General features: G+C 41.1%; 1 protein-coding gene across 4 annotated transcripts in view; it reads left to right on the plus strand.

The window, feature by feature from the left end:
* TIAM2 (TIAM Rac1 associated GEF 2) overlaps positions 1-22635 on the plus strand; it is a 90397-nt gene that overhangs the window by 66037 nt on the left and 1725 nt on the right. For 3 of the 4 annotated variants that reach the window (XM_064447077.1, XM_064447075.1, XM_064447076.1), the window contains 11 exons: positions 10886-11065; positions 12566-12634; positions 13012-13137; positions 14337-14445; positions 15023-15202; positions 16591-16709; positions 17893-18001; positions 19702-19760; positions 20513-20618; positions 21399-21486; positions 22055-22209. In XM_064447077.1, the coding sequence (XP_064303147.1) occupies positions 10886-11065; positions 12566-12634; positions 13012-13137; positions 14337-14445; positions 15023-15202; positions 16591-16709; positions 17893-18001; positions 19702-19760; positions 20513-20618; positions 21399-21486; positions 22055-22209 (1300 nt within the window). Of the gene's footprint in view, positions 1-3919; positions 4158-10885; positions 11066-12565; positions 12635-13011; positions 13138-14336; positions 14446-15022; positions 15203-16590; positions 16710-17892; positions 18002-19701; positions 19761-20512; positions 20619-21398; positions 21487-22054; positions 22210-22635 lie in introns of those variants that run through there. The other variant, XM_064447074.1, reaches the window with a different exon arrangement.

Below are 22635 nucleotides of genomic sequence, written 5' to 3' on the forward strand. Positions count from 1 at the left end.
CCTGGGCCTCCAAAGGCAACCCCAGTCACCTGCAGTGCAGGATATGACAGCAGCATTTCACTTTGAAATCAAAGGCAGAGATACCTAATCACACTCTGACAGACTCAGGGAACTGGGTAACTGCTCTGCCAGCTGTAGACTATTTGGTGGGTTTTTTTAAGACTGAGATACTGTTTGGTTGCAGTGCTGACAATAACATACATGTTTTTCCCTTGTGATGCAGAAGCATTTAAGCATGATTTTAGCGCATGCCGAGGTATCCGATGTGCCCAGCAGTTACTGACAGGACACAAAGTCACTTCAAAGTCACACAACGTTGCAATACAGGATTTCAGACAAATACATCCTGGGTACCATCATACACTTCAATGAGGCTTTGATTCCTATGTCGTGCTGTCGGGAACACATAAGGCCACAGGTAGACCTGGAATACCAAAACTGAAAAAATCTGCTACCTGCAGCAAAATCAAAGGTAACAAAAAGATACCTGAAAGGAAGGAAGAGGAAAGAAAATTTAAAAAAGGGGTCAGCTGAGTCAGATATACAGGGAAGTTCCAACAGATTTTAATGTTTTGTTACCTGTTGTCCATAGTGCTGTGTGCCTTTGTCTCTATTGTTAACATACTGAGAGCAGACAGACCTTCACTCACATCATGATTATTTCCTTCTGAGGCAGCAGAATCCTTCTGTAGCGCCCAAACAAAACCCCGCCAAAACCAGGGGAGAGGTTGATGAGTTCAGGGTGTCAGTGTTTCTTTACAGAGGGATTATTGCATCTTTTAACAATTGAAATGCAATATGCCTGCTACTAAAAAGTAGAGATAAGGGTCACCCTCTCTGCCTCTCAAGAAGCCACAGGGCAAAAATATATTGTGAAAGATGATATCTTGTTTGTTGCCATAGTTTCTAATTCAGCACTTGAGAAAAAGTTTTTGCATTCAGCACAAAACACTTTGGGTGAGAATGCTGCAAACAGTATTTAGGATACTTAAAAATTAAACAAGAATTCATTTTAAACATTTGGAATGTTAACTAATTTTTTTAGCACTGGAATTAAAGCAGATGTCTTCACTGTGGTCAATTAGGCTTTGAAAAACATTTTGAAGGCATTTAAAAACCATGTTATTAGTATAATAGGCGTGATAGAAAAATATTGAAAAAAATCATCCACCCACATTTATAAAAAGTAAAATCCAGAGTCCCTTCTAGGTCACTGTAGAGATCTGGAGACCAGCTGAATTAAGCACGAGCTTGTAATGCTTAGAGACCACTAATATCACAGAGCTCCTCTTTAGACCAGGGTATGTAGGTATATATTGTATATTTTTATATATATATGTGTGTGTGTATTACATATGTGCATACATATACACACACACATATATACACGCACATATACACACACACACACACACACACTCTTATATACGAACAATACATGTTGTGTATACAAATTATTCTTCTGCTTCACTGGTGGTCCAGGCTGATGTTTTGAAGTAGCCCACAAGCTCTCAGAACTGTCCCGCAGGCAAACCGACATCTTCTTTAATTCAAAGTACATACAGACAGAGCAAAATTAGCCTTTTGCCTTCATGCATTAAGGGCAAAAGCAGGATGGGAAACAAACTTGATGCAGATAAGCGCACCTAGACATATCAGGACAATAGAGGGAAGCCTGTATTATGAAGGATGTTACTGTTATGGTAACTATCAAGCCTGGTGCCACTAAAATGGAAAGATGAAAACCAGATGTCTGTAAAGGGAACGTGTGTTACTCAAAGCACAAAGGAATAAACAACAAGGCTATGTCATTTTTCCAGTCGTCTTAGGAGTATTTCAAAGTTATTATTTTACATGTAAATTTTGCATAGGAGACATGCTCTTGAAGAGGGCTTGAGTGTTTGTTGCGTGCTTCTAGAGAAGAAGAAAGGCTAAAGACAATGCTTTCATTAATTTAGTTTATGTGAGTTTGTGCTTTTCACTTTTTTGATTTATCCAAGTCCCTCAATAGGAGTTGGAAGTATTACCAAAACATCAGGGTTTTTTTCTAATGAATACACATTTTTTAAAAAGATCTGCTAATTGGTAACATCTTTTAGCTGGCATATGGCTAGCTAATAACTCAGGCTTAATTAGCAAATCTGGGGACGAATAACTTCCTAATATGGAATTAAAAAGGCCTGTCATTGTTTTTCATCAAGATGGATGATATTGCTTGGACCTGAAATTTAGCAGTCTTTTTTTTTTCCTCAGTCCCAGTGGATGAGCTGTGTTTTAACACATATCTATTACAAAAACAGAGCTTGATATTGCCACGACTCATGCTGATAGAAAATGGAAAAACAGAGAAACAGCACCTTTCCAGAAAGTATAGTTATACACTTGATAAACATGGATCCGGTGACCTGACCTGTGTTATTTTTTTCAACGCCATATGCAGTACTGTAAACATTTCATTTCCCAGACTAGTGATTTTACTCTTTTTTCTCTTCAGACTTGGTCTGTGGATCCCTAGGGTCTGTGGGCTACTGCAGAGGGAACCACTAATGGTGGATTAGAAAAGTAGCCTTGTATGTGCTAAGCGGTAGTCCATATAATTGGATTTTTAAACCAGGCTGTATGCCCGCTGAAAAATGAAACATTAGAGAGCAGGCGAAACCTCTCTTGCTCTTTCAAGACTCTTCCGTCAATTTTCTGTTATATAGTCTTCTCACGCGGTGAATCCAGTATCTGTCTCCAAAAGAAAGGGCAGAGTCCGTTGGCTGTCGAGAGGTTCCTGCTACTGTGATGCGCTCTGTGAGGCTTATCAGCAGTGTGTTGTTTCAGGGATCCAGCATTGTTGTTCCTCTGACAGGCCGCTGCTCGGCAACTGAGCTTCACGGTTTGGCAAACGCTGAGCTGTCAAGTTGCGCTAATGATTTGGAAAGAGAGGGATGTAAGTTTAATTGCAGCAATTAAAGGCGAGGGCTGCGTCATTCCCTTGCTTGTATGAAGGTGAATATCCTTGAAACCTCTGAAGCAGCACACGCATAACCAAGGATATACATACCAAGGCCTGGTGTATCATTTGGGTTCAAGAAAAGGGTTTGCTAGAAAGCGATGTGTGGTAGCAAGGGTGGTGTTGGATGAAGCCTTATAGCTCAGCACCATTGCTCTCCAACAGTGCTGTGATAGAGGGAATGTGGGAGTTACTGTGTTTTATTATGCCACTGGTAGAGTTCTCCTTTTATTAATGAATTGCTTGTCGGTCTTGAACTCTTCAGCTCAGTGGTGTCATTCGTCTCCTATAATGTTTTATTTAAAGTTATGCTGTTTTTAGAATAACCTAGCTGTAGAGCCAATTGGTTTTTTTTGTAAATATATCAACATGGGGACTTTTACTTTCAAGCCTGAATTTATTACAGCACAGTTTAAATGTCTTTTTATTGTTGAAATTACAACTAAAAAAGTTCAAACAAAAGACAAACACAATTATGTAAAGAAATCATCCAGACAGCCGCTGTTTTTTCATTTTATCATTGCAAGAGCATTTGTATGGCACACCATTTAGCGGCATATACCCTTCACACAGCAGCAGTACCTTTAATAATTCACAGTGACCTTCAGGGCAGTCAGCACCCTCTAGATATTTTTAGGTATTTGGCTAATTTTCTCAAAGCAGCTGATGTTTTGTTTATGCAGTAAATTTCACAGGCACAGAGGCAGGTACCTTTCTGGGGAGATAAAACTCACCGTCCCTTGCCGTACTGCGCTTTGTCCTGCATTGACTACACCAAGCTATTTGTAAAAAAATCTTCTCATCTGGCACATTTTCCCCGGTTTGTAGTAACAAAGGGAGGCATGGCAGGTCTGTTCGTGCTCTCGTATGCTGCTTAGCCCTGTTACACTGGGACATTGACAGTCTCTCTGATTTTCGTTAATCGGCACAAAAGAGAAACTTGTGCAGCTGAGTTCAGAGAGAAGGTGTGTTCGTGGGGGATCGCAATGTCCGTGGCTTCCTTCTGAGGGGCCTTTTCCTTTGGCAAAGTTTGTATTCACAAGCCACAATGCCCGCCTTCAGGAGGAGTAAAACCAGAGCTAAGAGTTTAGCGTTGGCTCGCAAAACCCAGCAGCAGGCAGCAGCAGCGTACGGCTCCCTGCACAGGATGTTTTCTGTGGTGAGTCCTGCAGCGGCGTTCGTTAAGCTGGGGGGTGCTGCTTAATTAGGCTAGGGTAGGTGACGGGGGCTGCGTGAGCATGCCAGGCTGTCTGCGTTTGATAAATAGCGACTGTCCAAACATTAATAATCAAATAATGGATTCTGCTAACACGTAGTCAGTAGGTGAGTTTATACCAGTACGCTGCATGGAAAGAGGCTTGGGCTTTTTGAAGTCTGGGGGGAGGGAAGGGTGGGTTGGTTGCCTGCACTGTTTGCTGCGGGGCTCAAGCAAATGGTTATTTCTCGCGTCTGTCAGAGAAAGAACTAAGTCATGATCCGGTTTTTGACAAGAAGTGGGATGGTTTTAACATGATTCTTCAGGAAAGTTTGGAAATAACTGCAGCATGAATGTTTTAACTATTTCTCTGTTTTTTGACAAATAATTTAGGATTGTGGAAACAAGGAGGAAAAAAAATAAAAGCTACAGTCAAGGTACTGCTGGGGGAATATAAGAAGGCTGTAAATACATTACACAGGTGGTAGAAAAATATGAGCCTTCTGCATTAAAAATTGACAACATCAGGATAAGGACATGGAGAAGGAAAGAACGACAATATTTTTGCAACATCAGGGTTTGGGAAAATTTGCATTGTGTGCTTTAATATTATCTGACAAGAGTCTCCTTTCTGTGACCTGGGCTGTCATGGTTCCTCTCTCTTTGTTTTCCTGATGCTCTCATGTTTACATTTTGTATGGTCAGGATTTAACATTCTGCGAAGGAAATTACTTATGTTTTGCCTTTGACTTTGGTATGTGCTGCATCAGGTGACTTTGGAGAGTGATTTTAGAGAAGCTGAGCACAGCATCTATGAACTCGGTGGGAGCTGCTGGTCCTCGGGACCTGGTTGACACAGGCTCTTGGACCCAGATCCCTGCTGCATGACTTGGTTTATAACTAGCATTTTAGTCAAGTACCTTAGTCGTCAGCGGCTCTTTCTCTATACCCAAGGAGAAAGATGGGCATCCCTCTCTGTGTGGCAGATGAGAGGGAAGATTTGCCACCATGCAATTCATATTAATAGCTCAGGCACCATGTCAGGTGGGTTGTGTCTTAGCTCTTTTACACAGCCCTGTGTTCAGCCTTATCTCAGGCCTTGACTTGTGCTGTCAAGGAAGAGTTACTACGTCATCGACCCCTCTTCTTACTGTACTTGTGATTTCTAAATGTGGTTGCTGACACCTACTTGCCTTACCAGAAAAGGCTGACTTTGCTAATGGAAATCTCCCTGAAACTGGGAGATTCTGACTCAAAGGCAAAAGTTTATTCTTAACTCCTCCCCTGTTGTCTGGTCTGGTAGTGTCTGGTAGGGCAACTTTTCAAAATGCAGCACAGAGGGGTTGCTTCTCCCCCCTTAAAGCATACGTCTAACTGTGCTTGGCTTATTGCTACGAAGGACCTGAGTGGGCACTTTTTAAAAAATACCTTTCCTTTAGCAATGTTTTAAACATTTAATTTAAAAGACATGCAAGAGGCACAGCTAAACAAAACAGACCCCCAAAATTTCAGCAGTGTCAGTCAGGAGAAGTTTCATGTTTTGAGTGGCCTTGAAGTTGGGGGAAAAACGGAGAAGGACCAGAGGAAAAGCAATGACTGAGTCTACTACCTTGTTTTAGCTTCTGTTGCCTGAAGCCGAGCAACAGTCTCGCCCGGATACCTGTGGTGAAAATCTCCCAAGGCAGTTTGCAGTAAAACTCCACTGAAATTTTCTAGTCTTAATAAACAATTTAAAGGAGTGCACATACTGTACTGGTGTGTAACATATGGCAACTTTTTCCAGTGATCTTTAAGGAAGCCAAGACCTGTGACTTTCTAGCCTTTTACACTGCTTGGTTACAAAGTACTTCCCAGTCTGAGGATGACAGAGAAGTCTGTAGAGTCATGGATCCACAAAAAAACCCAGCTGTTAGGGCTGCCTTCATTCTGGAAAGAAATATCTTCTAACAGAAAGGAAAAGTGTTGGACATCTCCAAAAGCTTTCCTTTTTTCAGAGAGTGAGGGATGTTGAAAGTTCTCTGGCCAGTTGTTAATTTCTCAAAATCCTGTATAATTGTATTTCTAGTGCCGACTGATGAATTCAGTCTTATTTCCTGGAAACACATATATCAGGCAGAGCTGAGCTGTTAGCTGTTCATTTTTAGAGGGTACAAGGCTTATCTCTTTCTGCAGGATGTTTTCTGGACATGCTTCCTCTTTGGATAAGGAATTCAAAGGACTGGTGTCCTCCATGTGGTCAGTGTCCTGCACAAGGGTACAGGAATCTGAAAAGTCGTCAAAGGACATGCATGGTTTTGCACACCTGCCCCCCGTCTCCCCGCCCCAAGGAGCCTTTCTTAGGCCGAAGAGTTTTCTAAGCCTACTCAAAATATTCCTTTCCCTCACTTTTTCAAGCAAACCTCGACCAACTGACAAAGTACCTGAGGTGTATAAATGAGGGTAAAATAAACATCAATGAGCAGAGAGACTGTAACGCTAATTGACCTTGTGAGGCATTTATGCTCAATCAGTATCATTCAGTAGAAAGTCACAGGGTAGCCATGAAATTGTTGTGCTAATGCTTAACCACTGCTGATTAATGTCTTCTGCTCTCTCACCAATTAATTTTATGGAGATTTTTAACTCTGGTGGGGATAGCACAGCCTCAGATGATGATACGCTTGTCTGCAAGGAGCAAAGAAATTCTGCAGGAGGTTCCTTGTAAAAGTATCCTTTGTTGATTTTAAAGGAATAATCTCTAGTACTTCTTATAATGAGTTTTACTGAAAATGGGACATGCTTCATCTCCATCTGACAAGCTGAGAACGACTGTGGTGTTTGACACCCACTGGCCAAGCTGGCAGTTATGCGGACAGGAACTGTTCCTTCTAAGGTTACTGTGAGCAATTGTCACTCACAGGGACTACTCCATGCAAAAGGATGTGGGACCTAATGATGAGTTGCAAACATTCAGGGATGAAAACAAAGTTTCTTAAGGCTGCTTCTACACATCCTTCTGTTTTCTTAGAAGCCAAGAGAATATGGGGCAGGAGGGTGCTTCCCCTGACTGCCAGGTCTGTAGAAAGGTTTATACAGCTTTGTTGGAAAATCTGTGAAAATGGTCAATAAAACAGCACAATGCTGCTTAACTTCATTCTCCCTGGAACGCAAGTATTTGTTTTTTCTATAAATCCTGCATAAGCTCCAGTTTTCCTTCCCAACTCTAGCACTGTTAGTCTAAATTTTTTGATTTTTAGCCTTGTCTGTTCAGTGCCAAAGGTAAGCTGAAGCTGCTTGCAATCTCCTGTAAATGTTGCTGGAAGTGGCATACATAAGCTCAAGTGATGGATTTTAGAGAAAGTTTGTTGCTTCCACTGTACGCTCTCCTCAGTTTTCTGCACTCAGCTACCTTGTGGCCTTGCCCACAGTCAGATGTCTGGGCTTTTTTCACCAGTTTAAGTGTTTTTATTCTGACGAGCTGCACACTATAAAGGTTGCCATAAACAATTTTTTTACCATTTACTAAGTACAGATAGCCTTGGCCTTGTGCAAATAAAAGAAACTATGTGCTCGAGGAGTTTACCAGATGTATCTGAGAATCAAATCTGCCATTGCAGTGTCATTGTCAGAGCAAATTCAGGGTTAATTCCCACTAATTCAAGATTATGGTGGGTGTATGTAGTGCCAACTTGGGGCTTCACTTACACTTCTTGGCTTAAGGGTGCTGGACTGCCAAACTCTGCTTTGACATCCAGAATGCCCAGGTGGCTTTGAAATCCCAGCTGCAATCAGTAACAGGGCAGAGGCTGGGCCTCTCCTGCCCACACATATAAAAAAGATGTTCTTAGGGGTTGTCACTAAAGCCTTTCTAGAAGAGATCTGTTTCAAACAGCAGAAATAATAAAGAGCAGGACATTGTTCAGTGTGGGGGGCAGAAAGTAGCATCCAGAGCAATGTGGAAAAAAGGTGGAGATCCTGACCTCAGTGGTAAGGGAGTTTTGGGACGAAATGTGAAGCAAGAATAGGTTTTATTCCTCTCTACTTCTTTGCTATTATGAAGTTTCTCATAAATATTGGGCTCTTGGTTGATAACCTAAGTGAAACACTTTGTGTTTTCACTGGCAAAATGGGTTCCTGGATCTTCCATGGTCCATGCAGTGTGTAGGAATGAATGTGAAATACTTCTGTCCTGTGATCAAGTAGCATTTCATGCTTGCTTTGACCCAAATATAAGTACCACAGCAGGTACAAAGAGTGAGAATGAGCTCTAGATATTGCACAGTCCGGAAGCCTCCCATAACGGGAAGGACAGACAGCAGCAGGACTACAGGAAAGGACAAGAGCCCATAAGCAGCACTGCAGGACAAGGGCAATATTTTCAATGCCAGGCTTGCAAACATGAAGTCCTTACACATTCAGGAACATACTAAAGTTTATAAAAATCACTACTTGTTGGCAGTATGGCTGAGGGGTAATCCTCTGCCTTGGGCTTAGGCCAGTTATGCAGAACAATTCCTGACACCAAAATTATGTTGCTTACGTGCTCAAATATTATTCTTGTTGAGTATCGTCTATTTCCATATACTCTCTTATCCAGTGGTTCTTGGTGGCAGAGGCAGTTCTAGCCCCAAAACTGAAGGGGATGGAGAACACAGCGTGTTCTCCAATGTCTGCCTGCCCTACATGCAAAGGTGGTTGAGAAGGAATAGAGGCCTTTCAACTCCTCGTTATAAAACTCTGCCTGATGATGATGTTTATGACGCACTGTCTAATATTCTTGATGTAGTGTCCTTGATCAGGCATCAGGTTGATGTAAATCAAGCTGCCCATGTGCATCTTGAGCTGTAGAGAGCATAAAATCTGAGTCATTCTGATACAAATACAAAACTTTCTGACATCAGAAACAAAGAAAACAAAACTCAAGTACTTTGGCATTCAGCTATTTAGAAGTTGCTTTAAAATGCACACCCCCCTTTTCCTAATTTACGTTGTGGTTTATTTCCAAAACACTAATTAATTTGAGTGGCACAGAGTGACTGTGATTTTTAAATGTATTCCATCAGTGTGCAGTTGTAATTCCAGCAAACAATTTACATTATGTTTTGTTGAGCCCTAATAAATGTTGTAAATGCAAAAGGTATCTAAATTTCATAGTCCTGCAAGGTGTCATCATACAGGATTGTGAAGATGTTTGCACCTATTAGTGAGGAAATGAACTTAATTTTTTTTTAGAGTGGTGGCATTGTTCAAAACTGGGGGATGAGAAGCTGCAGAGTAATATGGAATACATGGCAAATATTTGACGTTTTTACATTTATTTCCATCATATAGGTGTGAGGGATGTCCCTATGTTTTGTCACATGAATGATGGAGATTTAATATCACTAGTGCATTTACCCTCCACCCTACAGAAGGCTTTGCGTAACTCGGTTCAGTTTCAGAATAACTTTTGTATTTGGTGATTTCATGACCTAGTACGCTGGTGAACTTAGTTACACAGATAAGTGGTGGTGAATCAGGAGATCTAAAAAGGACAACCTGACACAGCGTATGGAATAAATTAGTACAGATTAAGACAGTTCTGAAATGCACTCATATCCTGATTTCTTCACTGAAACAAGATCACTGGAACAAGACTTCCACTTGAAATAAGGCAGCATTCATGTAGCCCTCATCTGACTGCATTCACTAAATAGAAGGTAAAATATGGCACGGCATATGCAGCTGTCTGGTATCTTAGAGAGTGTCTGAAAGACAGAAGCACTGCAGAAGAATTGTTTCATGTAGTATGAAGAGGTAGATACCAATAGCTGTTGAGGTAGAATTGGGTAATGACAGTGATATTCTAGCTTTCAGGAAAACATCCTATAAGAGAGAGAACAGTGGAGTAATTTTCAAATTAAGCATTAAACAGTATGGCTTGAAAAAGTTGGTCGTGGGTATTAGTGATGGTCATGCAAGAGCAAACTACACAACCATTTCACAGTGTCAGAAAAATCTCTTTCTCTTCCATCTTTGCCTTATAAGATGATGTTGTTCCACCTCCAACTCCTACCTTGCCTGAAAATTTTCTGGGTTTTCTTCAAGTTTATCATTCTGCTAAAGAATCTCAAAGATTTAGGTTTCCGTTTGCTGTTTCTGAAAGGAAAAAATCTTGATGCATATTTGTTTCCCTGGAGAGAAAGTAAAGATCTTTTGAAAACCCAGGACATTGAAATCCTAACCCTCAGCTCCAAGTCTCATTGTCTGAAGAAAGCGCACAACACAATGTAGGTAGCAGATGGCAAATAAAGCAGTTATTCTGGATGCTTTAAAGATCTTTATCTAGTAATTCTTTGTATTTTGATGCAGTGAGTGTTGCAAAATCTAAGAGATGGAAAACAGTGTTGATGCTAATGTCACAGGAATCGAAGTACATGGTATATCTGACTGCTCTCTCGTCTTTTGCATCCCACGGGCTTGTGTATGAGGACTGAAAATAATTTGCTCTCGAAACTCACTAGAAAATTTTCATTTCATTTCACTGCTGTGATCTGGATCTGCTATAAATTGAAGCTGTTCAAAGCTATCAAGATACATATTTGACAAAAATCAATGGCGTGCTCTGGCCCCTGAATTTGGAACAAGGCCAAAATTTGAGGAATTTAAAAATAATTGTAGTACAGCTTGTATTCTAAAATATCTGCACTTGTCTCTTTCTTCTCATTTCACAGAGCGCAGAACAGATCAGTGCGTTGTGCCGAAACTTCCAAGAAGTCCAGGCAAGCAGTATGGAAGGACAGAAGGACAACCAGGATCCACCTCCACGGCCACTGGCTCGCCACCTTTCTGATGCAGATAGATTGAGGAAAGTCATCCAAGAACTTATGGACACTGAGAAATCTTACGTCAAGGTAAAAAAAAAAAAAAATTGGGCTAGCTACAGCCTTCTTTTTGAGGCTGACCATGATTTCTGGATGGTCTTAACATTATTTCATGCTTACCTTTGTATAACCAGCCCTCTACAAGGGCCATAACCTACAGAGTCCACTTATCTAATTGTTCCTGTTGTTTTCAGTGGGCTTGCGCCTGTTACAGTGGCTGTAGGATTTGATCTAGTAGCTCTAGTTCCTAGTCAATTTGTATTTATATTGAAGACTGGTAATTTGTGGGGAGTAGATACCTGCAGTATTTGAATGTTGGGGTTTTCCAGGGGATGTTTCCATAGTTTTCAGAATGTAAATATATCTGGTAGAAGAACAGAATAGATTCTTCTACAAATTAGAAAAAAAGCTTAATTGTGGAAAACAGTGCATAATTATTTATGAATCAGCAAAGCTAACTCCAGTTGGTTGTAGCATCACATATATGTTATTTCTCCTTTAACTGATTAGTCCATAATTTGTTAGATGTATGTCTCTTCTTTTTATGAACCCTAAATTCATGTGAATGGATGCTAGAAGAAATACGAAAGCATTGATTTCATTGACCTTTGGCAAGGGGGAACCATCTACTTCACTTGATCTCAAAACGTGTGCTTACAGATACAAGTACTTGCTGCAATAATCTATATGAAAAAGAAAACACTTTCAGTCTGTTGTAGGCACATCCACCCGTACACTAATACAGCCAGGCGCTGTAAATCTTGAGGAAGCTTTACAGAACATGGACCCCCATGTATATTGAGCTGATGTTTCTTATAATCACCTGAAGAAAAGCATGACCATGGAGGCCACTGATGTGTGAAATTTTGCACCAGACAAAATCCTGGTAGTTTGGACATGCTTGTTATGGCATTCTCAGGAGGATGCTCATTATTCCTTCTTCATAAGAATTTCTGCCATTTCTTTTCTCAGGGTCGGAGAGCCCTGCAGTAGGCTCCAGCCCTGCTGTCATGCTTTGGTGTGGGCTAGTAAGTCTTAAAAAGTGGCACCAATACTTTGAAGAAGTGACTGCAAAAGCCCTTGATCACATCCCTCCCTGAAAACAAAACCGAACACTTTAATACCTAATAGGATTTTAAAATGTGTCCTTCTGGATATTACTGCTGATGTTCAAATGACTGGCTATTTACATGGTTTATCTAACATGCATGATTAAAAAATTTGATGCTGTTCATATACACGGGCTCTTTAGAAAGCCATCATCTGTAACATTTTCTCCTCATGCTGTACTAATGTAATTTGTTAGAATCAATCTGTAAAGCCTTAAGGATGAAACAAAAATATTACACTGAAATCAATTTGCGTCTAATTTAACAATCACTTTAGTGCTAACAACGCACAGCTGATTTTGTTACAGAAAAGGAATTGTACCTTTAGTTCATTCCAAAAAATTACCCCTATCCACAGCTGTTGTGTAAACAACAATTTAAAACTGTTACATAAAAAGTGCACGAATTCCCTTTCTTGCAGGACTTGAGCTGCCTCTTCGAGCTATACTTGGAGCCCCTTCAAAATGAAACCTTCCTTACCCAGGATGAGGTGAGGGAATAACTGAAAGATGTGCTTTTCATTCTTTCATGGGTTAAGACCTTGGCACTTGGGTATTTCGCTGCTGAGAGCATGACAGAAAAAGCAAACAGTGAAGATAACAATAGGAATTATACCAGTCAGTGCCTTTCTGTCTGGTGCATGCGTCACTTCTTTTTTTTTAAGGGTAATTGTTCTTCTGACTTAACTGCTAAGAAATCTTCACTTTTTTGTAAGTTTTTTTTTTTTAAAACGTACTTGAAAAGTAGTAATGAAGATGTTATTGACATTTGCAACTTCTTTGTGCATCACATCTCCTTAGTGGACTTTTTTGCAAGACAAGGTAGATGCATGGAGTTCTGTACTTCACAGCCTGATGTTTTTCACAGATGGAGTCCTTGTTCGGCAGTCTGCCAGAAATGCTGGATTTTCAGAAGGTGTTTTTGGAGACCCTTGAAGATGGAATATCTTCTTCCTCAGATTTTAATACACTGGAAACACCATCCCAGTTCCGGGTAAATATTTGGTCATTTAATACCTAGCAGCATGCCTGGAAATGTTTGTGGGAATCTGGCTTTAAGAACTCATATTTAAGTTTCAGATGGTTGCTTTTACATTTGAAGCTTTACTTAGGAGTACACCACTACTCAGCAGTGAAAGATAAGTGCTATTTTCCATGCTTTTATCATCCTCCTTCCCATGGCAGAGGATGCAAAGTGGGAGATGCAGAGTAGATTTTGAGAGCTATAAACTAGCAGTGCTTATGGTGCAGAACTCCTCTGTAGAAAGGTTGTTGTCACTGGGCTGAATTCTGCCCTGCCCTGCGCTCCTCCCCACTATGCCCAGTTCACCCACTACAGACTGGGAGCTTTTCCTCTTAAATGTCACATGAGCTGCTCCAAGAAGAGGACCTAAGTGTAAATGGCTGTAGATGGCGTCACAGTGGCACCACTCAGTACCTGCCCTACCTGGAGGAAGTAGGTTCCCTGGCGGTGGAGTGATGGAGTCCCTGTCACCAGGACAGGGCGAGACTGCTGGCAGGTCTCCTGGACACTAGCTGCAGTTTGTGGAACAAACATTGGTTAAAAACAGGGGAGGCTGGCCGCCTCCTCCCCCTCCTCTGTCACCACTCCTCTTTCTTATCTTTGCTTTGGGAAGCATTTTTCTAAAAACATCTCCCTCGTGATTCAGTCCCTCCCACATCTTCCCAACCACCCCTTCATCCAAGAACATCAGAGGTGCCCTGTAATTTCCACCTGTCTGAAAGAAGGAAAACAGTTGGAAAGCAGTCCTCTGTGTTTGTGTTTTACACTGTCCCTTCTGGCTTTGGCACTTTCAGGCCTTGCTTCCTATCGCTCGTGTGTTTTTCCCAGCACAACATACCCTGTTACATGTGTGTTGATTTTTGTTCCTGTGGTCCCTGAAAGATACAGTAAGACTGAATGGCTGCAGTGGTGATACCGGCTCAGGGAGAACAGGGAAGATTGCAGGCCTTGCTGAAAGAGGCTGAACTCTACACCCAGAAGAATACAGAAACACCACAGAGCTACTACTAGTAGTATATTAATGTTTTTTATATATATTGACAAAATTAAATATAGGATATATATAGAAAGATAGCGGATAATCTCACTGTTAAGTCTCTGCATTATGTGCCTGAACATTTATTTAGGATTCTAGTAATGAATTAATACTTTGATTGTGTTGATTTCAGAAATTGCTGTTTTCCCTCGGGGGCTCCTTTCTGTATTACGCTGACCACTTTAAACTGTACAGTGGCTTCTGTGCAAACCACATCAAAGTTCAGAAAGTTCTCGAGAGAGGTAATTTATTGTCTTCATTATTGTAATTCATTTGCATGAATTTAAACTGCAGCGAACTACCCTAACAAATCTCATCAATTTGCAAAGAATATGGGTACAAGCAAGGACTAATCGGATATCTTTCAATAGGAATAGCTAAGATCTGCCGTTCTGCTGATGCGTGGCATAGAACTGAAGGGATAGGAGATTCCTTTTGTAATATTCAGGCATTAGCCTGAATAGCCACAGAAACATCTTCCACAAGTTTGTGCCGTCTGCAGATCCACTTCATACTCCAAAAGGCAGCAACAAATGATAGAACGTTAGGAATGACCTCCTCTGCCATCCACTCCAGTACAGCTGAAAAATTACACTGAGGAATAATCTCACCTTGATATAGTTGCTCTCTTAGCCCTTATGTATGTTATTTAGTGCAGGAAATTATTATGAAATGGATAGCATAAACTTCTTTGTAAATCATCTGTTGAAAAGGGTGAGGCTTTTGGTGCTGGTTACAAGTTGCAATTCTGTGCTTTCAAATTATTGTAGCTTCTATGATTTCCATGTTCAACTGACCAACTCTTATATTTACATCTAGCCAAAACAGATAGTGCCTTTAAGGCCTTTCTGGATGCTCGAAATCCCACAAAGCAACACTCTTCTACACTGGAGTCGTATCTCATAAAGCCTGTTCAGAGAGTGCTGAAGTACCCTCTGCTTTTAAAAGAGCTGGTGTCTTTGACAGACAACGAGAGTGAGGAGCACTATCATTTGACAGGTAACTTCTGTCTTCTAGAAGAATGAATATGAGTTAAGTTCTATTTCCAGCCCTTTCTGAAGATGCAGGTAGCCATTCTGGTAGATAGCACAGACTTTGTCAAAACCTAGAGAGAATTTCCTCCCTCTCCTTAAAAATAGTAAGTAGCTTTTTTGTGCTTTTAGCGAGAAGTCCTACTTGATATGTCCAAGTCCCTTTGAGAAGTAGATATACCCAGATTTGCCATGGGAAATAGGAGTGGGGTCTTTCTCCACAGTTCTCACACAGGAGTATGTCAGGTCATAGTGTTGCTTCCCCCCCCCACCTTGGGAAACACTGACCAAAGCTCCATCTTGTGGTTATTATTCAGTTCTTGAAATGTGTCAAAGAGTGCCACAGAAGGAAATGTTACTTGTATGAGGTTTGGCTGTGACTCTTGCTTGCGTAGAAGAGATCTGTGTCAAAGCTTTGCAGTCTTCCCACATAGAAAGACCTGTCTGTCGAACATATATTAGAGTTGATTGCTTTTCTAGGCTTGCACGCTTGGGACTTCACCCTGGCAAATTCCAGTTCAGGTCTGTCAGCACCTGGTGATGAAACTCTAGAGATTTATTTTATGGAAAGATTGTCATTTTAACAAAACATATTCAGGCAAAATGCATTGTCAGCAAAAAGTCATGAGGCTGTTACTGACTTCAAAGGGAGCTTCTAATACTGCTCCCTTGCCCATACAAGCAAGCTGGGGGTGACTGACTTGCAGGTCAGAATGGATGCCAAACTTCTAAAAGGCTGCACCATTAAGAGTTGGCAGGACTGGAGAAACTAAGTGCCCTTCTCCAACTCCTTTATGACTTAACACAAAAGTCTAATGAAATCTAATGTCATTCTTAGAAAACAAAATGTAGACAAAACCTGGCCACCAGCATTTAATTTCATGGGTACGATCCTCGAGGAACTTGTACAACCTAGCACTATTTCTTTGTCTGTTCTTTGGTGAGCCAAATGTAATTTGTTTCCATTAAAGCTCATCAGATGACTTATCCTAGTATGGGTGTAGATTACTCTAGAGATCCTAGTGGCCCTATATACACAAGATGCAAAACCTAACCTTGTTTACTATCATGTTGATAGGAACATTCATACACCTGGGGGATTATCACTGGAATGCTTACTGCAGCCTTTTCAGGCACTTAAGATGCCAGATGAGAGTTTTTCACTCACTCTGATCAGGAAGCACACCTTCTACTGTTGCTATGAGAAAGCACAGATATAAAGCTAGAATTCTGTTCACCACACCTTGGGAACACTGCGTTGTTTTGCCTGCCTCCAGTAGAATTCAATAAAAAATGTCATATTTAGAAGATACAATTGAATTACATAGCTGTCTATGAAATTTTTAAACCTTATAGAAGCGCTGAAGGCAATGGAAAAAGTAGCAAGTCACATCAACGAGATGCAGAAGATATATGAAGATTATGGCACTGTATTTGACCAACTGGTTGCAGATCAAAGTGGAGCAGAGAAGGAGGTAAGAGAAGGAACAATGTGTTTTATTAGCTTCTGAAGCATCATCCTGCTTGCCATTGGGTGTTTTATCTGTCCCTGAGGTAATTTTGGGAACTTATTTGTGCTGAGCTTCCTCCATTCTCCTTTAATAATTTGACTTCCGTTTCATATCTGCCTGTCAAGTTTCTTTTCATCAGTAGGTTACGGTAAAATTTTCAGACAGCTGCCAGACCCGCCTTCTGGACTGACAGGAATTGCAGGCAGGAGTAGACGTAATTCTCACTAGGAGAAATCCTCCTCTTCTCAAATGTTGCAGAGATTATCCATGCCCCAAGGCACTCAGATTTTATGCTCTGGACGATTTAAGTTCTTAAGATATTTTTTTCACCCGTATAAATGAAAATAGCAATTTGATGGATTTTACATTAAGGTCTGTTATTCTCATTTGCTATGCTTCCAGCGCTGAGGCATCCGCGGGTATCTGTCAGAGCAAAAACCATTAGTTAAACAGACTGTGTGCACGCATCTCCCAGAACTGGGGCAGCAAGGTCTGAACTTAGCTATTTACATCAAACACTTACTAAGCAGATCAAAACCATAAAGGTGAAGGTCAGATAATGAGAAATGCCATCTCAGTTGTTTCATTTCCTCCTAATAAATGCCAAATCACCCCTGTAGGCTACCTGGTTTCCTATCATTTATGGGGAAACAAAACTTGACAGTCTGGGAGAGTCTTCAGCGTTACGTTGTGTCCGACAGAAGCAAGCAGCCTCAGAGTACAAGACCTCCATTAATTCTGCCATTGGCAGTGTCATTAGTACTAATTACTCTATAGAAATTAAAGATACTTACAGCTAATAAATCAGCCAGTTCACAAGTGGCTATGTGTGAGTGACAGATCATCGGACGAACTTAATATTCTTCTGATATATTAATAGTAAGAATTTATATCCAGCTTCCATAACTTAGGGGCTATTACTTTCTATAGTTGTTACGTATTTTACAAAGGGGATTACTCACACTTTCCTGCTGTAGTGCAGATCTCTCTGCCTTTCTCTCTGTACATACTGTAAATACAGAAAACATGGATCCTTAAAGTTATTGATGTGTACTCATTAATGTTTTACTCGCATATGTGGATCGCAGTACTGATGTGTATATTTATACTACCTATTTATATTATTTACTGTTATAATTTAATACAGGTGACAGAGCTTTCAATGGGAGAACTTCTGATGCACTCTACAGTTTCTTGGCTGAACCCTTTCCCATCACTGGGCAAAGCAAGAAAAGACCTTGAACTTACAGTGTTTGGTAAGTGTCTTCCTTAATGACTCTCTGCTCTTTCAAATCTAAAGATCACGACATTAAAGCTTCTCACAAGATGAAAGCCACCATCTCCTTTCCCTGCAGCCATGTGATATCTAGGGTAGACTTCTATCTGAAAAAAATACGTAGATATATTTCTTAATATGAGAAAAGTTTCCATTCGTTTGTTTGCTGTTCCTGTTTGCTCTGTGAGCCAACCTCAGCTGCTTTCCTGCCTATGTGTGAACTAGGGAAATTGGTGATTTTCAAGAGACAATATTCTCTTTAGAGCAATCTGCTAAACCAAGCTTTCAGAGGAGGCTGGTAGGAAAATGGTGATTTATTCTACTCTTGGGAACTTAGGCTAACCTCTGCTTTACAGCTGCTGCATTGAAATCCCCATCCAGATTATAATAATTTAACCTGAGAAATGAATATGGAAATGAAAGCATACAACCAAGAGTTTTATTTAATAGTATATATACAATTAATCATTTAATACTTACCTAAGTGATTAAATCTCCCTGTGAAACATCGCAGGTGCATGTCCGTTTCTTTCAAAAAATTTTCTTCAAAATGTCATTGGATAAAGACCTACAGAACAACTCCAGGTTGATGAGAGGCAAGTTTCTCCATCTCAGAGCTGTTGTGCGCTCCTCCCCCAGGAAGCATGACAGGTTAGGGGAGGAGATGCCTCCACCAGTAAACAAACAGGAGCTACCTCCCAGGTCCTTGGATGAGCTAAGCAGTGATCCGTGTATGCCAGATGCTTCCCAGCAGGACATGTATGAATAAATGGCAGACTACTTGTCTGCCACTTGGGAAACTGAGTTTTATTCTCACTTCAAACCCTACATGGGCATCTGAGAAAATGTACCTAATACGTGCAACTGAGGGAAACCACCAAGCTCTGGGGTAAATGCAGTGCTTGCTATGGCTGCATCCTGGCTTCAGGCAGGGAAGAGACTCAGCTACATACCACTGCTCCTCTCTCCTTTTCCACTGAAAGGAAACGTGGATGCATAAGCAGGGATAGAGCTGTACTGCCCTGGAGTTTGATCTGGGATCCAAGACTGCTCCGCAGAGCCATCCCTTAGTTCAGCTGGAGCTTCAATGCCCCCATGTTTCTGCTCCTGATCCCTGCCTCCCTGGAGGCTGAAAGGTTAGATAATGTTAGTGAGCCGCTCCAGTTGGATGTTGTGGAAACCAGAGAATTCCTGCAAATGGAGAAGTAGGAATTGAGATGTTTGAATTTCCAACTAAACAAATGCTGAAGTGTAGGAAGAACAGACTTAGTGTCTTTTTCACAGCCCTCTCTTGCTATAGGCCCTTCACTCCACTTGAAAACATCCACCAATTAGAAAAAGAAAACCTGTACCTTTATATCTCACCTACATCTGCTATATTTGTTTATATGAAGACTGCTTCACCTACCAGGAGACAGGCTGCTGGTAGTTTCAAAGTAAAGGTGCAGAAGGGCTTCATCCTAACCGGTCAGAACATAATTTGAGGAAAAAATACTGCCATTGCACAAACAAGTGCAGGATGAAAAACCCAGTTGTCATCTTAATACAGGGCAGGTGCTTTTCAAGCTTTATATCTCATCCTTCACATTCCTGTGACTACATTCATCAGCTTTTCCAAGATAATATTTTCACTGAATATTACACCTGTAATTAATTTTTTTTTTCCTTTCTTTCTTTTAGTTTTTAAGAGGGCTGTAATACTGGTGTATAAGGAGAACTACAAACTGAAAAAGAAAATGGTAAGTCTGGTATCAGTGGAGGTGGTGGGTGTTTGTGCACAGGATCCTACTGCAGTGTGAGATGGTATTTGTGTAGCAATAAATATGTTTTGTTATTTAGTAAGCAGTAGCATCTTCTCTGTGTGAGCCCCATGTTAGTTCCAACAGGTGGAATATGAAACATTGTCATGTAGGAATCATTAATTGTTCCAGATGGCATTTACGATGGCCAACCTTAATGTAGTGTGTAGGTTAATGAGTTCTGTTTATAGACCCTTGACCACCTGGAAGGGAAGGAAAAAGGGCATTATAAAAACAACCCCCTCTGTCCCCATTTACAAGACTGGAATGCTAAAGTCAAGTAGCAAGCTGTATATCCTGAGTACCAGTGGTGAAGTCCTGCACCATGCTTATCGTAACAGATGGAGGGGCTCTAAATGTAGCAGCAGCAGGTACATGATTAATGTATTCTGCTCATCAACAGTCTGCGGGTTCCTTCATGGGAAACTTGTTCCCTAGTAGTACTTATATGCAAAGTATTATTTTTATCCATAAAAACAAGTGCTTTTAAAAGCTGAAGCGATTACAAATTCCAAAGGTTGTGTCTATCACCACTTCAACTACATTTACAAGCACGTGTTAGGGCACTGAAGGAAAAAAGTCTAATGAATGTAGTTTCTCCTCAGAGGCAGGTCTTTTAATAGCAACACCAAAAAACCCGACTTTTTAACTTTTCCTTCTTAGAAACATCCTTGTTGTTTTCCTTTTTGCAGCCTACTAATGTTCGTGCCGCACATAATTATGGGGACCTGGATCCATTTAAATTTCGTTGGCTGATTCCTTTATCTGCTCTTCAAGTTCGACTGGGGAACACAGCAGGTAATTCCCTTGCACTGAGGACTTTAGGATTGAATGCTTTTCTGGAGTTCTGTAACACTGCTTCTTCCATATGTCTTTCTGGAGCCTCTGGAAATAGGCAGGTGTTGAGAAAATACTATCTACTTTCTTTACATTGTCTTTACATTGAGGGGGATACAGCCTTTATACATTAACAGACTTTATTCATTTGGTATGTTGGCTTCTTCTGTGAGTTCAGTAAGATGCAACATGATGGGAAGGAATGACAGAATGGAAATCCCCAATGAAAAGACACCAAGAACAGGAAGGCGATTTACCATGGTTGATGGTCTGGTGACGCCCTTATGCTGTGTGTGTGCTGACCCTTGCTTTTTTTCAGATGTGGGAAAGTTGATTGTGGGAAGGTTGATTGTGTAATCTGTGGTAGTAGAGGGCTGTGTTTTCCTTTTCTCTTTTGAGTTGATCTTTATGATCCTATCCAATTCTATAAATGCTCTAAAGTGTCACTAGGTGGGAGAAGGCCATCAAAGGCTGGAAGGCAGTGAGAGGGCAGTAAGAATGGGGGAAAGCAACACTCTGAGAGAGAAGGTCAAGTTACCAAAAGCAGCACGAGGCTGCTGAACAGGAGAGTTCAGGGGACTTTCCTTTGGGTTCCACCTTGGGTGAGATCTTCTGGATCCACCCATGGCTCTGTTAATACTGTCTTCAGGAGAAAAGGAGCTCTACGCTGGTCTTTCTAATGCCAAAGGTTTTGTGAAATATGTACAATATACAAAAATTAACATTTCCTTCCATGCACAGGAACAGAGAACAGCTCTATCTGGGAACTGATTCACACCAAGTCAGAACTAGAAGGCAGGCCAGAAACAATTTTTCAGTTGTGCAGCAGGTAAGCTTTATGTGGGAGTTGTATTTGACAAGTCACATTAACAGAATTAAAACATAAAATATTTCCCCCCGCGTGACCTTTGCATCCGCACTTCTAATGCGGCTCTCGCGCTTTGAATTCAGGACTGTGCCAGTGCTGAACTGCATAAAGGGTAACAATTTGAAATGGGAGTGACTTTGGCACAGTGATCCAATGTCAGAAACCTGAACAGATGTATGATCATAAGATCCAGTATGATTTGCGCCCTGTAACTGACTTTATCAGACTCTCAGTTGGTTAGCAGAAATTACTTTCTGATAAAGACTACTTAAGGGGTGAGCCCTTGGTACAGAAGTTACCTTTCAAGCCGTTTTTCTAAGTGGAAGTAACCAAGATCTCAGAACACAGTGTGTGCGAAATGCCTAACAACACATAAAGCTGTTCGCTGCAAAACCACTACTAAAGCAACCTACCAAAAAAAGCCCACTGCACTAAAGCACATCAGCAAAATTGAGCGGCCCAGATTTTATCCCAATAGTGTCTTACTTCAGAGGGGCAAATCAGGTTATCTGTTTTCTTAAACTTGCAGTGACTCTGAGAACAAGACTAACATTGTGAAGGTGATCCGTTCTATTTTGCGGGAGAACTTCAGACGTCACATAAAATGTGACCTACCACTGGAGAAAACATGTAAAGATCGTCTTGTCCCACTCAAGAACCGTGTGCCTGCAACAGCCAAACTGGGTAAGAAACATGTTTTCGAAGTGAAAAATGCAGTCTGGACGCCAGCGCTGGCAGAAGGTTCACAATTATTACCATGTCTGTAGTGCGTCGTGTGCCAGACCCACGAATCCCATTTCTTTTTCAGGCTGGGGAGGTGGTAGCGTTTCTCCACAACTCAGTGCATGACAAAGGCTAGAGGAGATAAGCAAGCTTGCTGTTCTCCCACCCTGCATCCGCGCATTTCATGTGTCGTTAGCCCTCTTAAGGGAAAACTTAATAAGGCCCAAATTAATTTTGCTGGGAAGAAACAAGACACCTGATGTGCAGTATTAAGTTTTCTTTCCTCTGGGTTCCCTTTAGTAATTCAGCCCTAATCACATTTAAAGCTAAAACAACTGGCAAAAGACAGGGGTCTTGCTTCTTTCAGTGCCCTAAATCTGCATCCCA

The sequence above is a fragment of the Phalacrocorax carbo genome, chromosome 3 (genome assembly GCF_963921805.1).
Source record: "Phalacrocorax carbo chromosome 3, bPhaCar2.1, whole genome shotgun sequence".
Lineage (NCBI taxonomy): Eukaryota > Metazoa > Chordata > Aves > Suliformes > Phalacrocoracidae > Phalacrocorax > Phalacrocorax carbo.